The sequence below is a fragment of the Ochotona princeps genome, chromosome 7 (genome assembly GCF_030435755.1).
Source record: "Ochotona princeps isolate mOchPri1 chromosome 7, mOchPri1.hap1, whole genome shotgun sequence".
Classification (NCBI taxonomy): Eukaryota; Metazoa; Chordata; class Mammalia; order Lagomorpha; family Ochotonidae; genus Ochotona; species Ochotona princeps.
In genome coordinates, this window is record NC_080838.1 from 33,722,009 (window position 1) to 33,743,190 (window position 21,182).

The window sequence follows — 21,182 nt, forward strand, 5'->3', positions numbered from 1 at the left end:
CAAAGAAAGCCCTTAGTGGATCACCTCTTATTTATTATATAGCTCTCATACTTCTTAAGGGGATTCAGGGTCACTATCTTCTTTAACTCTCCCAAAAACATTATAGAGAACACAAAGGTCATTTAAATGTTTTTCTTGTTTTGTGGAAGAGTGCATTCATGGATATTTGTTCCAAGTTATGTAGTAGCTAAGTGTGAGGCTGATGTCACTAGTCTCATGCTTCCACGTAATGTCCTTAGTGAATAATAAAATGTTTTTGTTTGACTTTAACTGTTATATCATTAGTCAACCTACCCAGTTCACATGGTTATCCCAATAGTTCAGTGACAGTGTATACCTAATCTCCTTTTAAACATTATTTTAAAATTTAATAACATAATAGTTGTACATCTCCATAGGGTACAGTGCAATGTTTCAGCACATATACCACTCTGCTGTAGAACACTGTACTTAAGCTTTTAAGTATCACAATTGAAGGTGGCCTAAAATGCAGTTTAAACACCTGTTAGAATATTTATGTGAAGAACCAGGGGTAGCCTTAGGGATAACTTAGAATCTCATTGTGAAACAGATCAAACTCTCTGATACAAGAGAGGGGTCAGGCGTAAGTTGTGGTTTGTTTGCCAGCATATACTGTAGCATATCTGCGACAATTTTAAGTTCCCACTAAAATATCTGCAGAGTAAAATCTATCACCAGATTTTATCAGAAACTGTCACTGACTTTCTTCCTCACAAGTTTTTCATAAACACTAAAATTTGTATGATCAGTCATTTTTATTAGAGTACTTTGATTCATATTACTTTATTAAATGTGGCAAAAGATTGTATTTTTTCTATTTATTTATTTATTTAGATTCTTTTATGATATAGTTCCATAGGCTCTGAAATTTTGCCTTCTGCCTTCCTAAGTCTGACTGATTCCCCCCATTTTATTACAGTAGTGTAGTCTTTCATAAGTAATCCTAAATCTGTCTTTGGCAGATTATATTTAATCTTCATTCTGCCGGTGCATAAGCTGAGCTACTGAAAAGCTTGGTAGCATGTCACAGACTCCTCTGAGTATTTCAAATATGGTATTTCATTATTATAGTCGTTTAAGATTTATATTTATTTCAAAACTAATATCCTAAAACTAATTATACTGTGTAGTTACTTGCATCAGAATGCAAGTGTGATCTTTATAACTATATCAGCATTTCTACCAACTCAAAATGTCTAATTGTGTTTGGCTACTTTAAATAGTTCATACCTGTTCCTCTCTAGGGTGACTTACTTACCTGAATTTTGTTCTATGAAATTCGTATTCTTACACTTTTCCTCTGTGTTTATTAAGAAGAATCTATAACTGCCTTTACTTATCAGTCATTTGACTTTTTATGAATCAGGATTTTTCCTAGTTCAACAAAAGCATCTTTTTCAAGCTTGCCAAAGACTGCTCTAAGATAATGTTTTCATTTTCAACTTGGTTGATATTTTGTGTTTCCTTTTAGGTGTGGACAGCTCTTCTACCACAAGCAGTGCTTCTCCAGTGCCTAACAGCTATGACGCTCTTGAAGGGGGCAGCTACCCAGGTGCTATGGTGTTTTGTGCTTCCTTGATGTGAATTATAAAAGTTACTGACCAGTTATCTTGAAACGTGAATGCATATTACATATAATGAGGCTAAGTTTTTTTTGTTGTTGCTGTTTCAAGCTTGATTCGTTTTACTTGAAAGGCAAAGTGACAGTGAGGGAAGATCTTCCATCTGCTGGTGCACTTACCAAATGACCAGACAGCCAGAGATGAGGCAAGGCAAGCCGAAGCCAGGAATTCCGTCAAGGTCTCCCACTTGGTGACAGAGAGCCAAGCGCTTGAGCCATCATTTACTTCTAGTTTGCATTAGCATGTTTGGCATTTCTCAGCGTTAATTTCACAGTGTTTTAATATGACAGTTGTCAGTGTTTCTGGGAAGCCTAAGAACATAAGAAAACGCATTGTTTCATTATGCTTGAATCCTCTGTGTCTTTCTATGTTTCCACTACTTTCAGTAGTTAACAACTTTTTTTTTTTACTGTCCCCTCTTAAAAAATAATTCCAGGGCAAGAGGTGACTGTCACTGTAAGGGTGCATCATGTTAATCCGCTGCTTGAGATGCCAGCATCCCATGTCAGAGTACCAGTTCCAGTTCTGCCTCCTTGGCTTCTGCTCTAGCTTCCTGATAATTTGCCTGAGGAAGCAGCAGGCACGTTATAATTTTTGCCACTTTTCTTTTCCTTTTGTCTGGCGACACTGATAGGCACATCTACCTCTCTCTTCTTTTTCTAATGATTCTAAATTTGAGGACTTGGAGGCCAAATAATTGTGCTCTTCTTTTTCTTTCTGGTCGCTTTGATAATAACCCAGAATGAAGTTACTTGAAGCGGATTGTTTTATACTTGTTAATCACTGTACTATAAAGCACTTGAATTTCTCAGAACATTTTGTTTTGTTGAAGAATACTTGAGTAAGCATCTTTTCCTCTAGGAGTCATTTGACTACATAAATTTGTAAGAAAGAAATTATCCCCAAAATAATAACTTACTATCAGAATGTTATGGAAGAGTTACTTTATTCACTGAAAGGTGAGCTCTACAGCTGTGAAAGTCTGAGCAAGTTTTTATTTTTTTAGCTCTTTATACTGCACCAAAATTAAGAATCTGTGGGAATATCCATAACAGGAATAGTAAATGGATTGACGATTTTTCATATCTCAGGTACTAGGAGTGGTTTGCTGACTGTTTACAACCCCCTTTTTTCTGTCTTCTCATCACCACAAGGAGAGAAGACCAGGCAGAGATCTGACTGTGATCCTGTGTTGATGCTCCTGTCCTTTTGAGGAGTTGAAGGGCACCAGGAAGCTAGGAAGCTGACCCGTGCCAAATCAGCTCAAAATAGTAGCAGAATTTCTAGGAATGTATCTTCAAAATTTGACTCTAGGGGTGGTATATAAAAATTGGGATTCCTTGAGAAACTTGTATATAAAACTAAATTAAGTCAGAGGCTTAAAATTTTTCCTCACATGTATATACCATAAAGTGATCAAGTCAGGCAGTTAGAATTTCTGTCTTTAATCTTTGTTTGGAAGGTACCCACTCCTTCCTTGGAGTTCTTCATGCAGTATATAATGCATTACTGTGAGCTATAGTTACCTATTATTCCTTCCAACAGTGTTTTAGTACTTGTAACACAATTTCACCCATTCGACCCTTCTCAGCCTCTAGTAAACCTTTAAATTCAGGTTAACCTTTTCAAATTTTCACATTGGGGCTGCTGTTGTATAGCTGGTAATGCCATCAGTTGTGATGCCAACGGCCTATATGAACATCAATCAAAATCTCTGCTGGTCTACTTCCAATCGTGCTAATGGCCTAGAAACAACAGTGGAATATGGCCAGGTCCCCGGGCCTCTGCCATCCATGTGGGAAACCTGGAGGAAGCTCTGAGGTGCTAGTTTCAGCCTGACTCCACACCTGTGAAGTTACCAGGGGAGTGAACCAGTGTGCAGAAGATATCTGTCTCAGGCTCTTTCTTTCTTTGCTTTGTTTGTCTTTCCCTTTCTTTTTTTTTTTTTAAAGATTTTTTTTTTATTACAAAGTCAGACAGAGAGGAAGATCTTCCGTCCGATGATTCACTCCCCAAGTGAGCCGCAACGGGCTGGTGCGCGCCGATCCGATGCCAGGAACCAGGAACCAGGAACCTCTTCCAGGTTCTCCCATGCAGGTGCAGGGTCCCAAAGCATTGTCCCGTCCTCGACTGCCTTCCCAGGCCACAAGCAGGGAGCTGGATGGGAAGTGGAGCTGCTGGGATTAGAACCGGCGCCCATATGGGATCCCGGGACGTTCAAGGCGAGGACTTTAGCCACTAGGCCACGCCGCCGGGCCCTGTCTTTCCCTTTCTCTGAAACTCTGTCTTTAAGATAAATAAATATTTTTAAAACCTGGTTTTTTTTCCTCAAGATTTATTTCATATATTGGAAAGGCACGTTTACATTGAGACGGAGAGATAGGCATATGGCCAGGAGATAGGGATAGACGGGAACTTGTCCGGGTCTCTTACGTGAGTCCAGGGACCGAAGGAGCTAGACTCTTCTATGGCTCTCCCAGGCACATGAACAGAGAGCTGGATCATAAATAAAGCAGCCAGGATGTGAATCAGCACCAACATGGGGGTAGGTGTTGTAGGCAGCAGCTTTACTCACTGCAGCGCACTACAGCACAACACAACACTGACCCCATAAATAAATCTTGAAAAGAAAAACTTCTACATGAGATAGAAGTAGATCAGATACTTTTAAGAAAATGTTTTTCATTCTTATTGCTGGTAAAGAGTGTAACTTTTTATAGTTCTTTATATGAAAGAAAGAGAATTATTAGGTATTGACTTTAAAATAGGACTAATGATTAAGATGCCAAAATTTTAAAAATGGGTTGTGCAGTAGAATATGTTTAGGATTTCTTTTTGTTGTGCTTATATGTAAAAAAATGTTTGAAGATTTAATTTTCTTTATTGATCTGAGTTGCAGAAAGGGAAGAGATAGAGATAGATTTGCTGTCTGCTCATTCATTCCCCAGATGGCTGTAGTGGCCAGAGTTGGGCCAAGCCAAAATTAGGAGCCAAAAACTTATTCAGGGTTTCCCACATGGGAGCAGAGACCTAAGCACTTGAGCCATTCTCTATGGGAGATTGGCTGTAGACAACTCGCCCAGATAACACGATGTGGAGACACATTCTCAATAGAGAAGCACCTGAGACAGTTGTGGTGAACCTGTCCATTTATTAGCAGTCAAGCACAAGCTTATATAAGGTGGGTCCAGGGAAACAAGCCTCAGGGTAGGAACAATATTTCTATCCGATGTAAGTATCTATTACATATTATAAGCCTAGCTAGTCAGTACAACTGTCTTGTACTTTGCCAGGCGGTACTGTGTAGCCCACCACAACTTAAGTAACCCATTCACATTCTGGAGTCGTTTATTACAAGACTATCACAAAATTAGAAGATGCGTATGAGCTGGGATAGGCAGGGGAAAGGGGCGATCACATCACTGGAAAGTACCCAGATTACCAGTAGAGGTTGACCAGAAGAGGTTGAGGGGGGGAGTAATACCTAGAGGGCTTTGGTCTTCTTGCCAACTGCATGGGTCCACAGGGTCTCAAGATGCTATTGAGACAGGAGAAGGGTCTCGAAGCATACACCAAAACCTAAGGGGTTCTCGAGTCTGTACACATGCACCGAGACAATGTTCCTGCTGCCCCTTGCAAAGGCTGAGTAAGCCGAGACCCATCCTGGCACTCACTCGCCCACAATTCTTCCCTGTTTTCCCATGCCATTAGCAAGGAATTGGATCAGAAGTAGAGCAGTTTGGACTAGATAACAAGTGGAGGATTAACTTGTTATCTCATGGCACCGGTCCCCTTGCCTATAAATTTTACAGAAGTTATGCGTGATTTTAATCAGATTTAAAATGTTTTAAAAGATTAAGTAAAAACATTCTTTGATTAGATTTTATATTTGATATCTGTCACTTACCAGATTTTGTTCTCAGCCTTGGACACTGTTCTACACCAGCTTTTGTACTTTACTCATGGTTTCTTTCTGCAGATAACAGACTTCATTGGTGGTAATAGGTCATCCTTTCCATGAACTTTTCTTATAGGTGGCAGGGTCAGATTAAGGATAATTAGAAAATAGAGGCACTGACACACTTTCTTATTGCTTGGCTTTATTTTTTGCTTCTTAACACCAATTCCACTGAGAGGATTTTAGGGATTAAAAACTATTAGCTGTGTGCATGTGTGTGTGTGTATCTGTTGAAATTACACACTGAAATGTTAGTGAAATGACAGAAAATACAAAGTTTTCTTGTAAATATACTTGTAAGAAAAGACCGGAGAACAACATGTAAAGCAAATTAGCATAAAGTGACATATTATTGAAGTTGAGTATTAGTTACATGAGATTTGTTATTTTTCCTACTTTGTGTATGTTCAAAATTTTATACATGTTTAAAAGAGAAAAAAATGGGGGCGGGGTGAGAATGGCAGGCTAATCCTCTCCCTGCAGAATCAGCATCCCTGTGGGAGCTAGTTCTACTCCTAGCTGCTTCACTTCCAATCAAGTTTCCTGTGAATGCCTCTGGGAAAGCAGCAGAGGATGGCCCAGAGCCTTGGACCCCTGCACCCAAATGGGAATCCCAGAGGAAGCCTCTGGCTCCTAGTTTAGACTGGCCCACCTCTTACTGTCGAGGTCATCTGGGGAGTGAACCAGACAATAAAAGATCTGTGTCTTTCTCTGTCTCTCCTCTCTCCATAGCTCTACCAAGTAAAATAAGTAAGTCTTAAAAGAGAGAGAGAGAGAGAAAGGGAAATTCCAAAGGTTATGGCTCCACTAGAAATCAGACCTCTAAGGAGATTAGATTTTCAGTCACTAATACCATGTTTTTCCTGTTTTTAGATATGCTTTCTTCCTCCACAAGTAGCCCTGCCCCTGAGCCTGCACCCGACCCTGATCCTGCTACAGCTCCAGCTCCAGCTGCTCCTCAGCCTTCAAAACTGGCCAAACCTTTTGGCTACGGTTATCCAACTCTGCAGCCTGGTTATCAGAATGCTACAGCACCACTGAGTTCTGGAGGACAGCCCAGTGGCCCGGTGTACTCCGGATTCCAGCAGTATCCTCAGGTAAGTACTCAGTGGCATAAAGATTGCATTTGTAAAATTTATCAAATCCCAAGTGATCCAAGTGGATTATAGGCACCAGACTAAATGTACATAGTTTTTTAATGCAGTGTCTGAACAAACACAGACACTCGATATACATTATTTTCTCTTCAAATATATGTAAAATTTGATCCTTTTTTTGTGTGTATAAACAGAGAAAGATAATATCAGATTTTTAAAGAGGTTAAACCTAGATCAGCATTTTAGCTGTGATTTATCTCTTTATTGTCCCTTTAATCTTCAATGTCTGTAATATACAAAGGACATATTTCATAGAAAATGAACATAAATGTTTATTTTTTTTTTTAAAGATTTATTCATTTTATTTACAAAGTCAGATATACAGAGAGGAGGAGAGACAGAGAGGAAGATCTTCCGTCCGATGACTCACTCCCCAAGTCAGCCGCAACGGCTGCTGCTGTCTCAATCCCGAAGCTGGGAACCAGGAACCTCTTCCAGGTCTCCCACGCAGGTGCAGGGTCCCAAAGCTTTGGGCCGTCCTCAACTGCTTTCCCAGGCCACAAGCAGGGAGCTGGATGGGAAGTGGAGCTGCTGGGATTAGAACCGGCGCCCATATGGGATCCCGGGGCATTCAAGGCGAGGACTTTAGCCACTAGGCCACGTTGCCGGGCCCAAATGTTTATTTTTTAAAATTCTGTGTTATTAAGCTCGCATTCTCCCTTGAGAATTCTAGGTAAAATGTGCTCCGTGCCAAATAAACTGACACCAGTGAGAACCTCATCAATCCACATGCTCTGGAAAGCTGCTATGACTCACTTTATTGTTATCTTTTCCCCAGAGCCATCTTTTTCTGTGTCATAGCAGCTTAATAAGAAAACATTTCTTGAAAAGATAGGTAGGGAAATGATCAAAATGGCCAGAAGCCTTTCTGATTATAATGAACTATTCTTACTAGGATAATCTTAGAGAAATTTCATCTTCTAGTGAACTAGGAGTAAAAAATCAGAAGGAGAAAACTCATTTTTTTCTGCTATTTATTCTTATATTCTTAGAATTTATGTTCAAACGGAAATAAGGAGAAGGAAAATTAGAGAAAAATGCCTAGGTGACTCTTAAAGAATTTAAATATTTCTTCTCTGACTTTCTTCAGAAAAAGTTTGATGATTTGTGACATAGAAGAATATAGGTGTGATTTTCTTCCATATTTCCAAAAATTTTGCTTATTTTCACTTTGAATACACAGGGAGAGACACAGCATGTCATACCCTCTTAGTTTATTCCTCAAATGCCCACCACAGCCAAGGCTAGGCCAGACTGAGGTTCTGAATCTGGAACTCCTTCTAGGTCTCTAGTACTTGACAGGCACCCAAGTGCTTGAGCTGGTACCTGCTACCTCCCAAGGTGCACAGGAAATTGATCAGAAGTGGACTGATAAAACTGCTGTACCAGATGTTCACACCACTTTTACCATTTTATTTGAAAATTATAGAAAAGGTAGAATTCTCTCTGGGGTGGAAATTGGTTTCAGGAGTTACGGTGCCAGTTGGTATTGCCAGTGTCTCATATTTGAGTGCCCAGATTCAGGCCCTGGCTCTGCTCTTTGTCCCACCTTCCTGCCACTGTGCCCCTTGGAAGAAAGAAAGGGGTGACTCAAGGAGCTGGTGGCTGCCACCCGTGTAGGAGACCTACATTGGGCTCCCTGTCCTGAGCTTTGTCATGGCCCCGCCTTGGCTCCTGCAGGCATTTAGGGAGTGAGCCAGTGCACGGGAGAGCTCTCTGTGTCTTTTTGCCTTGCAAGTTAATTTTTTTTTTTAAGTTATAACCTTGCTCTGTCTTTTGATGGCAATCATTTTCGTATTCTAACACTAGTACAGGAATCAGAGAAGTTTGGATAAAAGCGACAGACTAAAAAGTAACTTGGCAAAGTAGTTCAAGGATGACTGGTAGAGGTCATTGACTTTGCCTTTCTTTACTTTTAAGCTCTTCACTGAATTGCAATCTGTATCATATAAAAGTATACAAAGCAACAGAGTACAACTTGGTGAATTTTTATTAGCTAACTAATTTGAGCAGGAGGGGAAAGATCAATCTGTTTACTGGTTTACTGCCCCAAATGGTGCAACAGGCAGGGACAGAATGAAGCAAGAAGCCAGGAATTCCATTCGGATTCCCACAATGGTGCAGGAACCATTATCTTCTACCTTCTCGGTTGGCAGTAGCAGGAGGCTGGGTAGGAAATAGAGAATTATGGAGAGAGGGAGAGACATAGAGACAGAGATCTTCCATCTGCTGTTCACTATGGCCTCAGTGGGAACAGAACAGGAAACAGGAGCTTCCTGTGGGTCTTCCAAGTGGATGCGAGGGGCCCAGGTACTAGTCCTGTCTTCTGCTGTTCCCAGACTGTTAGCAGGGCTCTGGATTGCATCCCACACATAGATGGCATATCAGCACCACCAGCTGCAGCTAAGCCCGTTGCACTACAGCACCATTGTAACTACTATCTTGACTTCTAACATTGAAGATTACTTTTGCCTGCTTTTTTTTAAGCATGGTTATGCTATATACATTCTTGTGTTTAGGTGTGGGTTTTTGTTTTCTGAACATAATGCTTATTGTACTTTATTGATTTTCAGTGTTGTATAATGCTACATTATGTGAATATGTGAGTTTATTCCATTGCAAATGAAAATTAGTATAAACTGCAGCTTGGAGCTATTATGAATAGTGCTATTGTGAATATTTCTGTTCATGTCTTTTAAGTGAATGTATATTTGAAAGGAATTGCTGGGTCATGGGCTATCATCTGTTTCTCTTCAATAATTAATACTGTGGATTTCATTTGGACCTTATTAGCAGTGTATTAGGGTTATAATTTCAGATGTATTTCAGACTTGTTTTACTCAAGTCAGAATCGTTTGCGTTTGTTTTGTGAAATCTGCGTTCATGCTCTTTCACCATTACTCTGTTTGCTGTTACTAGGACTTTTTTTTAGATTAAAAAGGGCCAGAGAGTGGAACAGTATATATATATTGGTTTGTCCTTATAAAATAATAATAGTGGGAGGGACTAAACCAAGTAGGGGAGGATGGCTCAAGTAATACTAATAATATGGTAAACAAAAGATATAGGCAAAGTGAAACTAATTAAACAACATTGTACATTTCTGTAACATCAGTTATTCTGAAAATTTGCTAGTTAAGAAATCTCCAGGGGCTGGCATTGTAGCACAGCCGCCACTTGTAATTCTAATATCCTATAAGGAGCACTTGCTCAGGTCCTGAATACTTCAGATCCATCTTCATGCAGATGCGCCTAGGTAGGCAGCAGAAGATGGCTCAAGTGTTTGAGTCTGTGCCGCGTGTGAAGGAGACCAGAATGCAGTTTCTGGCTTTTGACTCCTGGCTTTGGCCTCTTCCAGAGCTGGCTGTTGTGGCATTTGGATAGTGAACCAGCAGATGGGCCATCCCTCTGTGCCTTCTGCTCTTTGTCAGTCTGCCTTAAAAATAAAATCTTGGGCCAGTGCTTTGGTGTTGCATGCTAAGCCCCTCCCTCTGATGTCAAATCCCATATGGGCACCAATTTGAGTCCCAACTGTTCTAGTTTGATCCAGCTCCCTGCTAGTGTGCCTGGAAAAGCAACGAATGGCCCAGTGCTTGGATCCCTTCATTCACATAGTAGACCAGTCACGGTCATTGCAGGCATTTTGGGAATGAACTGATGAATGGAAGATTCTCTCCTTGTATTTGTCTCCTCCTGTCTGTGACTCTGCTTTCCAAAGAAAATATCAATTTTTAACAATTTTTTCAAATGAAAATAAAAAGATATAAGCTTTGTCAACTCATTTTGAAATGTTTCATACCATTTACCTAAGGAGTATTACAAATAATGCCAAAGTGTAAATTTTGCTCTGTAATAACCTAAACTTTGTAAGTGAACATTATTCAATTATTCCACCTATTTGAAATACAGTAATATATTCAGAAAATCTGAAAAAAAAAAAGATATAAGCTTTGTCCTGCCATTCTGGTATGAACTGTTCATATTCTTGATGTTGAAAACATTTTTGCTAAAACCTAGTTAAGATTTAAATTTGTTTAATATTTTCACTGTTTTTTCTTCAAGTATGCTTTAAAGTTACCATGTTATTAATTCATTCTGTTACCAAGTCAGGTTTAATTATTTTTTGTCTTCTTTTTCTGTTTGCTAAATTCCTGGATAGAGTGACAAAAATGATTCCTGTGTGTGATGATGTTCTACTTTTGTTTGCAATTGCTCTTGCAGCAGTATCCCGGTGTGAATCAGCTGTCCTCCAGTCTGGGAGGCCTGAGCCTTCAGAGCTCCCCACAGCCAGAAAGCTTGCGACCTGTGAACCTCACCCAGGAGAGGAATATTTTACCCACGACTCCTGTCTGGGCTCCTGTCCCCAACTTGAGTTTAGACCTCAAAAAGCTTAACTGTAGCCCAGAGTAAGTATTTATTTTATACTCTTTCTTAAACATTCCTTTGTGGAAAGAGTGTATGACTTTAATGAATAGTAAAAGCAGTATTTCCTTACTGGAAGCTTTGTTGATGTGGACTTTGTCTTAGTTTATGTGGAAGAGTAGGATGTGAAATTCAACTTTAGGTGATCTGTTACTCAGTCTAGTCTCTGACTTCATAGTAGAAAAAATGTTTCAATTTGAATGAAGGATTTCAGGAACCATCTAGATGACCGTTTGTATTTTCAGATTATCTGTTTAAACAAGGTGGAATCTTTAAAAATGTCTCGCCTTCCTTAGGCTTTGCTTGAAAACAATGCATGACTCACTTACGTCGTTCCAAGAACAGATGTAGCCTAAGTGGTTTATCTCTGCATGATAACTTTCTGTCTAGTATAGGACATGAAACCCACAAACTCCTAGGCTTATTGACCCAGCTTGAATTTTGTTTAGAATTGCCCTAAGCAAGCATTGCTCACCTCGTAGGGTAAGTTCAGCTGGCAGTCTACATCTGGTGTCCTCCTACGCTGGGGATGCCTCTGCGGTCCCTTGCTCACCTACAGTGCCTTCAAGCCCCAAGGTTCTTGGCGTGTCCTCAGTGCTGCTGTGTCCTCAGAGTAGAAGTTGCCTTTGGACCCACGTTTACCTTGGTAGAAACTATTCTGTTCCTCGGACTTTGCTTATGCATAAAGTAATTCACTTCACAACATGTGGTCCTCTTCCTTGTACTAGGCAATCTTGAAATCCAACATAAACGCACTTTAACAGTTCAGGAAAATAGTATTTGAAAGTCACTTCATTTTGATGCAAGAAAAATTCTGAAATCCACGTGTGTGGAATCTTCAAAAAATTCTTAGAACATATGTATTATGAAAAACTAAGCAGAGATTTCAAAACTTGTACACTTAAATTTGTGTTTTCATTTTCCCAAACACCTGTAGAAGTAATTATGCTGTCTACTTCAGCGTGTTTTTTCTCTTATTCTATTCTGTTTATATGTTTTTTGCAGCTCATTTCGGTGTACTCTGACAAATATTCCACAAACCCAGGCTTTACTGAATAAAGCTAAGCTTCCTTTAGGATTGCTGTTACATCCCTTCAGAGACCTAACGGTAAAGTAACATGTTTTAAAAATACTCATGAGAACTGATGTGGTACAAGGTGTTTAGATTTTACATGTTTTCATTTTGTAGAATTTTCAACCTTTTAATTATGGTTATAAATAATTTCTTTTTTTTTTTAAGATTTATTTTTATTTTTATTACAAAGTCAGATATACAGAGAGAAGAGACAGAGAGGAAGATCTTCCATCCGATGATTCACTCCCCAAGTGACCGCAACGGCTGCTGCTGTGCCAATCCGAAGCCGGGAACCTGGAACTTCTTCCGGGTCTCCCACTCGGGTGCGGGGTTCCAATGCTTTGGGCCGTACTCAACTGCCTTCCCAGGCCACAAGCAGGGAGCTGGATGGGAAGTGGAGCTGCCAGGATTAGAACCGGTGCCCACATGGGATCCCCGGGGTGTTCAAGGCGAGGACTTTAGGCACTAGGCCACGCTGCCAGGCCCCTAATTATGGTTATAAATAATTTCTATCAAATTCTACTTGATGCCTATTTTCTGAGCACTTTTTTTGTGGCAGATCCTGAACTAAGCACACTAACTCAGATAGGATTAAATCATTGACTATGCTTTAAGAAATTCTTTAAGGGAGGTCAAAGGTGTAAAGACGGATATTTGCAGTGTCGAATAATTTGCACATGCAGCTGACAAAATCTCTGAGCTACTTAGTGGTTTGCCTAGCATGGACCTCTAAGTGTTGACGTCTGAGGGTTTTGAGAAAGTATTAGTTCCTGAATCTGTAGTAGCCACAGAACATAGAAAAGCTATACATTCCTTTAGAATCATGAAAGAGAGGTACCAATGGTGATGTCCCGTTAGGGGAGAATACTGTCTGATTTCTTTGTGAAAAAGCCATGTATTAGAAACTTACATACCAAGGTTTAAGTTGCTTCTATATAGATTTTTTTTAGAAACCAAAATGAATATACTGAAATGATAATGAATCAATTCTGGGTGATAGGGTAATATCTGACTCTTGGCTTTTAAAAGGTTTTCTAAGTTTTTCATATTGAATGTGAAGTTCCTTGCTAACCTGAGTCCAGAGCTGTGCCTTGGTGTGTGTGCATATTGGCTTTCCTGGCCTCATGTCCTGTTAGTGTTGTGGCTGACTAAGGAACAGTGCCTGGCAGTCGGGGATCCGCCATGGCTGTTCAGCCAAGTCATATTGGTTTTCAATGAATTCATGGTAAAGGTTTGTGTCTTGCTGTCATTTCTTGAGTCTAGCTGAACAGCTCTAACTTTTGTTACTTTCTTGTTCAATCAGACTTATCATCCAGTAACTTATTAATGTTTGTTAATGAATATTGACTAGAGAGCTTGAAAACTTGATAGCTGCTTATGTTGCTCAGTACATCACTGAAGTTATTAAATGCTTCAGTATATGACCACTCTTATATTATGTTTGTGGAGCAAAGTAGCATGTACTCTGTTTTCCCTGGGGTACTGTTTGCTGCTGCAACATGTTTATTTTATTTCCTAGCAATTACCTGTAATAACATCAAATACCATTGTGAGGTGCCGATCTTGCCGAACATACATCAACCCTTTTGTATCTTTTATTGATCAGCGTAGATGGAAATGCAATTTATGCTACAGAGTTAATGATGGTGAGTTTTAGCTTGTTAAAATAAATATGTTTCAATATTTATTTTCAGTATTTTCCCATTGTTTTTGGTCATTTCTCATGGTTCGGTCATTGGTTTGAGAACAATTTTCCTGCTGCTTTAATGGCAGACTGCAGGCTACTGCTAAGGTTAGGCTATCTTTGTTTTGACTAGCAAAAGAGATGGTTGGTAATGATGAGAGTGAAGGTGAGGGTATAGTAGAAGGAAAACATCATAAAGAAGCAGTGGCGGTCATGCAGATGGGCCTGTCCGGACTAGTTACGTGTGGTGCATGATAGTTCCAGTGTCTTCTGTTGGAATGTTTGGTACAGTCAGCTCAGGGAATCCTTTGCCAGCTTGTGTGGATGCAGGCATACATGTCCCTGCCTGGGGTCTCCTTACCTCTCAGGTCTTCCTATATAATTACTGCCAGCTTTGTATTTCCCTTATTTTTCTTCCCATGCCATTTGATAAGACATAAGTCTTAGAAGCCACATTATTTTGTGTCTTACCTGATACAAAAAAGATTCTTACGCTTCTGAACCAATTTGTTTTTTAGAGAGGGATGAAGGGATTTGATTTTACCCTTAAATATTCACGAAACAATTTGCAAAACTTATCCAAATATTGACAGGAAAGGCATATATATTTGTCTGTAGTGGTAAATGGTGTTACTGAATTTATTTATATTCATTTTCTCCCTATCATCTAGTTCCTGAAGAATTTATGTATAACCCACTGACTCGATCTTATGGAGAACCTCATAAACGACCAGAAGTTCAGAATTCAACCGTGGAGTTCATTGCTTCTTCCGATTACATGGTAACCATTCATTGCTCAAATTAGTCACGGATTAAAATTATATTGTCATTTGCTATTAGCTGTTAAGTGAATTATGTCCATATTTTGAAGTATCTATAACATTAACTTTTCAAATGATGCTAAAAGTTAAGTGGAAAATGCTTTCTAGGTATCATCTGATCTCCTAAAAGACTGCATTGTATCCATAATAAACATTAATCTTACTAAATGATGAGCACTACATATTGCCATTTGCATTTGATCACTTTCAGGGAATGGGCATGGGTACTGTTTTACCATTTGACGTCTAAATCACACAGAAACAGCAGCAACAAAAAAAAAAATGCACATTTCCCTTGGACCCGGTGGCGTGGTTGCCTAGTTGCTTAAGTCCTCGCCCTGAGCACGCCGGGATCCCATATGGACACTGGTTCTAATCCCGGCAGCCCCACTTCCCATCCAGCTCCCTGCTTGTGGCCTGGGAAAGCAGTCGAGGACGGCCCAAAGCCTTGGCACCCTGTACCCGCGTGGGATACCTGGAAGAAGTTCCAGGCTCCTGGGTTCGGATCGGCACAGCAGCAGCCGTTGCGGTCACTTGGGGAGTGAATTATTGGACAGAAGATCTTCCTGTCTCTCCTCCCCTCTGTATACCTGCCTTTCCAATAAAAATAAATAAATCTTTTTTTAAAATGCACATTTCCCTCCAAAACTGCGGTTTTCATGGTCCTAAAGATATCATCATCTGATTGATTCACCCAGCACAGGTATCAAGAGGAATGGATATTGATTCATTCTGGTTTCTCTCTTTCTGGATCTGTCATAAAATTGTACCTGTCATTTTCTTACTTATATTGACCCTATGATTTCATTGTTCTTCACTTAAGAAGAAAATGAATTCTTGGCCTAACATCTCATCTTGTTTATTTTGTTGTTAATATACTTAGTATGTTTTTTATGTATTCTAATTTCTAATCTTTGTTGTCTACCATCAGAGAGAAAGGTACAGGACAGTTGATATGCATTACATTCCTAGTGCTTATTCCATCTTTATTAACCATATTCCTAAGCAAAGAATGTATATAATGAACTATGTTTTACCCATCACTAAAAACTTAAACCAGTATTTTTTTTTATAAGATTTATTTATTTTTGTTGGAAAGTCAGATTTACAGGGAGGAGAGACAAAGATCTTCCCTCTGCAGATTCACCCCGCAAGTGGCCTCAATGGCCAGAGCTGAGCCCATTCGAAGCCAGAAGCCAAAGCTTCTTCCAGGTTCCCATGCAGGTGTAGGATCCCAAGGCTTTGGGCCATCCTCGACTGCTTTCCCAGATTACAAGGAAGGAGCTGGATGGGAAGCAGAGCAAGCAGCCAGGACAGGAACTCTTGTCCATATGGGATCCTGGCATGTGCAAGGCAAGGACTTCAGCCACTAGACCCCCAAATTACCATTTTTTTCTTTTTGTTTTTTTGGGTTTTTTTTTTTTTTGCAAAATAATGTTTTATCTACCTTCCAGCTCACCATAGTTCCCCTCTTTCCTCTCACTAACAGGATTTTATTGATTACTATCCTGGGATTTCATTTCACCCATACATACCTCAGTATTTATCTATAACAGATAAGACTTCTTGTTATTTTCATCTATTTCGTTTACTTGAAAGTGGCCTGACCTGGGGGGAGGCAGGGGTGCAGGAGGAGAGGGAGGGAGGGAGGGAGAGAGAGAGAGAGAGAAAGATGCTGATTCACTCCTCAAATCCCCGTAACAGCTGGAGCCGGGAACTTGGAATTCAGTTTGGATTTCCCACATGGGTAGCTGGAACCTAAAAGCTTGCACTTTCAACTGCTGCCGCTCAGGGGGTGCATGTGCAGGAACCTGGATGGAAGACTCTTGCCAGGCATTTTGATTGGGGATGTGGAAGTTCCAAGTGGTGTTTTCACTACTGCATCAAGTATCAGCTTCCAAATAAGGACCTTTAAAAAAAACATATTTACAGTATCATCACAAGAACTTTCTTTACACTTGAGCATTTAACTCTCAGGAATCATGCACTGATAGTTGGCCCAACAGCAACTGCTAATGACAGATTGTTGCCTTTAAAGTTTACTTTAATTAAAAATGTTGTTTTTAGGTGTAGGTAAAGGACATTTATCTAGATAGCTTAGTATTTCATTACAAAAAATGTGATTGTTTTTTAGATCTCATCAGGCACATTACCAGGTATAACTGCCTTGTCATATTTACTGCACCACCAACTTTATATGAAGGAAAATCTTTAAAATGATACATTTTTCATTATTTCATAAGATTTTACAAAATAACAACCATATTAGTATTTAGGAACTGTACAGTAGTAATAGAGATGCAAGAATGAATATGTTGCACCTGCTGAATATGCCATTATTTTTTATTCTTTTCAGCTCCGTCCTCCTCAACCTGCAGTTTACTTGTTTGTTTTAGATGTGTCTCATAATGCAGTGGAAGCTGGATATTTGACAATTTTGTGTCAGTCACTATTAGAAAATCTAGACAAGTAAGAATTTTGGTTTTTACTCATAATGTGTTTTGTGCATGTAAATGCAAAGCATTTATTAGTAGTTTGTGGGGGGTTGGTTTTATTTGCTTAAATTTATTTGCTAATTAAAAGAATACTTCCTGTCTTATCAGTAGAAGAATCTTAGTAATTATTATTATTAAATGACTTGATGACTGAATTAAATTAATATTTAGTAAGGAATTTAGATCTTATCTAACTGTCCATCTGACTTAACTGACTTGAATACTGGGGCCCAGCAAGCTTGACTTGGCCAGAATATCAAGACTGGAGAAGACTGCTTCTCAGAATACCAAAGATAACAAACACTGCTGGGAAAGTGGGGAGAAGCAATGCTCAAAAATTAAAAATAGTGGTAGGAATGTAAATTTGTATTTGCATTATGCAAAATGTTGTGAGGATTCCTGCGGAGAAAATAGCAGTCCCTAATGATGTGGCAACCCCATCCTGGGATATCTATCTAAAGGAAATGAATTCAGTCTATTGAAGATACAGTAGCACGCCCACATTTATTGTAGTGCTAGTATTCACAATAGCTGAGGAATGGAAATAGCCTAAGTATCCATGAGCAGATGAATAGAAAAGAAAATGAGTTTGTATGCTGAGTTAAATATGTATTGAGTTAGAGATAATCCTATCATTTGCAGAATCTGAAAGATATTGTATTAAGTGATATAATAAACCTGAAAGATGAGTGCCAGGAACTTTAAAAAAACTATTCTCAAACAAGTAGAATAGAAGAATAACAATTACCAGGGCTTTGGACCATGGAAAGGTGGTGTTGGGGTATGCTTACCAAAGGACACAAAATTTCACTTAGGTAGGAGGAATAAGTTCAAGACTTCATTTTACTATTGGTGACTGTAGATAATAACATTTCTCCAAAAATGTTGAAAGTAGATTTGAATTGTTGTATCACAAAAATGATAACTGTTAAGTAATACATGTGTTAATTAGCTAGATTTCGCCGTTCCCCATGTACATGTATTTTAAAACATGCCACATGTGATAGATGTAGTTTCATCTGTCCCTATAAAGGATAAATTTGAAATAAAAAAAAGGAATAATCTTACATGAGAGAAATCCAGCTATAAATTATGCCCGAGCAAGAAATTTTTTTCCTAAGCTGATTTTAGCTTCCCTAATCAGAAGTGGAGCTGGATAAAGGGAAGAGGGGCTGATGCTGTGCTGAAGAGGCTAGAGATCCCGAAACTGGGCTCTTCGCTTTGGCATGTGGCAGTGAGCTGTGGCATGCAAGTGGAGAGTGTAGACGAGGTTTATGCCCAGCTATTTCCTGTTTGTGTGTCTGCCAATGTTAGTTATGAAAGGACTCCGTCATGTAGCTTTAATCATTCACTCCAATGACCATGTTACAGTATGGCTTAAGACAATAGGGTAGTTCACAGCTGTGATGGTTCTTGACTGTGTAGAGGTGTCTGGTGGGTTTGGGTGAATGCTTTCCTAGGTATTCTGGGTCACACCACAGGATTCCCCCTATCTTCCCAAGGTGCTCAGTAGTCCTTGCCCTATTGGGTGCTCCTGCCACCCACCACTGACTGCACACTACTTATCTTAGCCAGGAAAAGAAACTGACGTTGTAGTGTTCCAGACTTTAAGAATCTAGTTTGGAAGGTTAGCTCCCAGTATTTCTTAGTGACTTAGAGTTTTTGCATTTTCATTCTTGGTTGAGCTATTCGCCAGTTAGTCATGTACTTGCTTCAGAAAGAGCATTAGCATTGAGTGGCAGTGAGAGAACACTGCAGAAAAATGTGGATTTGGGGTTTTGTTTTCCTTTTTGGTTTTTTCAAAGTTGTTTTATTTAAAAAGCCATAGCTACAAAGGATAAAGGAGGGAGAGAGATCTTCCATTTGCCGATTTACTCTCCATTGGCTGCAACAGCCTGGAGTCTGGTACTCTATGTGGGTTTTCCCTAGGTGGCTTTTCACCAGTGCATAGCAGGTGGCTGGATTGAAGTGGAGCAGTTGAGATTCTAAGCTCTGTTCATGTGGGATGCTGATAGCACAAGAGCAGCTTAATCTTCTGTGCCACAATGCCAGCTCCCTCTCTTTGGTCTTTAAACTTCAAATTTTAATGCCATAGGGCTACAGCATTTCTGAAGGTACTAGGATACAGATTGGTTTGTGCAGCTACTATTTTACCTCTTGCTCCAAAAATCTACTCAATGTGATATTCTCAGAGAAGTATGAAGGATATTGCCCCCATTACAACCACTGTGACAGAGATGAGTAATTGTTTGTAAATTAAATGGATTATACAAAACTAAGGATAAAATTGGAAAGGGAGAAATAGATTTTAGACACACAACCAAATCAGAAAAGAGAAACATTAGGGAAATTAAAAGTAGAATAAGAAAATGGTAACTGTGTGGTAACTTGGTTTTAGAAAGGATTCTGGAAATATTGACAAAGGTGGGTTTGATGGTAGGGCAATGTCAGTTCAACTCTTGTATATTTTGAGTGAGTCAGTAATCACCACTCCAGTCAGTAAATACATGAGCCTAATACTCAGTATCCTTAGAAATGCACTTTGTGTTTTAGATCTTGTGCTATTCAGAAATAGACATTGCTAAAACAATAAATCATGTAGCTCAAGTTACCATACTTAATGGTACTTCAAAGTATACTTTGATAAAGTGAGGTGTCCATTTTACCAGAGAGAAAGCTGGTCAGGCAATTAAATGGTGATTTATTCTTTTATACTAAGACAATAACTTTTGAAAAATGAGCACTGATAGGGTAAGTTTTTAATGCCTGATAAATACTTCAATGTTCATGTATGTAGTTTTGATTTAACCTGTTACATGTTAGCAATCTGGTGTTGTGGTGCCACAGGTTAAGCTGCTGCTTTCAGTGGTGCTATCCCATGTCAGAGTGCTGATGAAAGCTTTAGTTTTTCTACTTCCAATCCACCTCCAACAAAAAAAGGCCTAAATGTTGGGTCACCGTCTGCCATGTGGGAAACCTGGATGGAGTTCTGGCTCCTGGCTTCAGACTGACTCTACATAGCTGTTGTGGCCATTTGGGGTTGTGGGCCAAGGAGTGGAGGGTTGGTGGTGTCTCTCTTTCTCTCTCTTTCCCCCTTTCAAATAAATATGTTAAAATATTAAATTTGGTTGGTGTTATATGGAATATTTGATTGGAAAGTACTAATTTATCATTGTGTTCTTAAAAATAATTAAGACATAATTATAATATTGGAATTGAAAAATATCTTCAGTTTCCACTTAAGTGTTCCAAAGTAAAGTTAGGGAGAATAATTGTCTTTAAATCATTTTCATTACTTTTTAAAACTCTAATTTGAATACTAATATAGTTCAATTATCTTATGTATAACATCAAACCATGTCAGTGATTTCATTTGAGAATAGAATATTTCATACATTTGTTTCCTAATATTTATTGGTTTAGGTAAGGATGATTTTTTTTGTTCCCTGTAGAAAGATATAAGTCAATCAAAAATGTTTGTGAGCACTGTGAATTTAACATAACCATTTTTTGTTTGTAGGCTTCCTGGGGATTCACGAACAAGAATAGGATTTGTGACCTTTGATAGCACCATTCATTTTTACAATTTACAAGAAGGATTATCACAGCCTCAAATGTTGATTGTGTCTGATATAGATGGTAAGAGTCAGCTAAATAAAGTACTGTCTAGTTACAAACTTTGGAAGGGAGCCACTGTGTTTTATAATACATCTTACTTGGGTGTGCTTTAGTACTTGTTTTTTTTTTGTTTTGTTTTGTTTTAATATTATTTGCCATGATACAATTTTATAAGTGTAGGATGCCTCACTCCACCTCTCCTTCCTTGCTTCTTCCCAATCCTCCCTTCTACTAGTTTCCGCCATATTATTACGGTAGCATAGTTCTTCAGCAACAGTCACAGGTCCAACATTCTGCTATTTAAGTGTA

General features: G+C 39.1%; 1 protein-coding gene across 5 annotated transcripts in view; it reads left to right on the forward strand.

Annotated features, from left to right (window-relative positions):
• The window catches only part of SEC24B (SEC24 homolog B, COPII coat complex component), an 86,595-nt gene that overhangs the window by 45,372 nt on the left and 20,041 nt on the right, over positions 1–21,182 (forward strand). For 3 of the 5 annotated variants that reach the window (XR_009245839.1, XM_058666919.1, XM_058666921.1), the window contains 8 exons: positions 1,493–1,573; positions 6,475–6,698; positions 10,980–11,164; positions 12,186–12,288; positions 13,775–13,901; positions 14,611–14,720; positions 17,117–17,229; positions 20,776–20,894. Coding sequence is in view for 4 of the 5 variants with exons in the window: in XM_058666919.1 (XP_058522902.1) it covers positions 1,493–1,573; positions 6,475–6,698; positions 10,980–11,164; positions 12,186–12,288; positions 13,775–13,901; positions 14,611–14,720; positions 17,117–17,229; positions 20,776–20,894 (1,062 nt within the window). In the remaining variant the exon portion in view is untranslated. The remainder of the gene's footprint in view (positions 1–1,492; positions 1,574–6,474; positions 6,699–10,979; positions 11,165–12,185; positions 12,289–13,774; positions 13,902–14,610; positions 14,721–17,116; positions 17,230–20,775; positions 20,895–21,182) is intronic. The other 2 variants (XM_058666920.1, XM_004594528.4) reach the window with 1 other exon arrangement.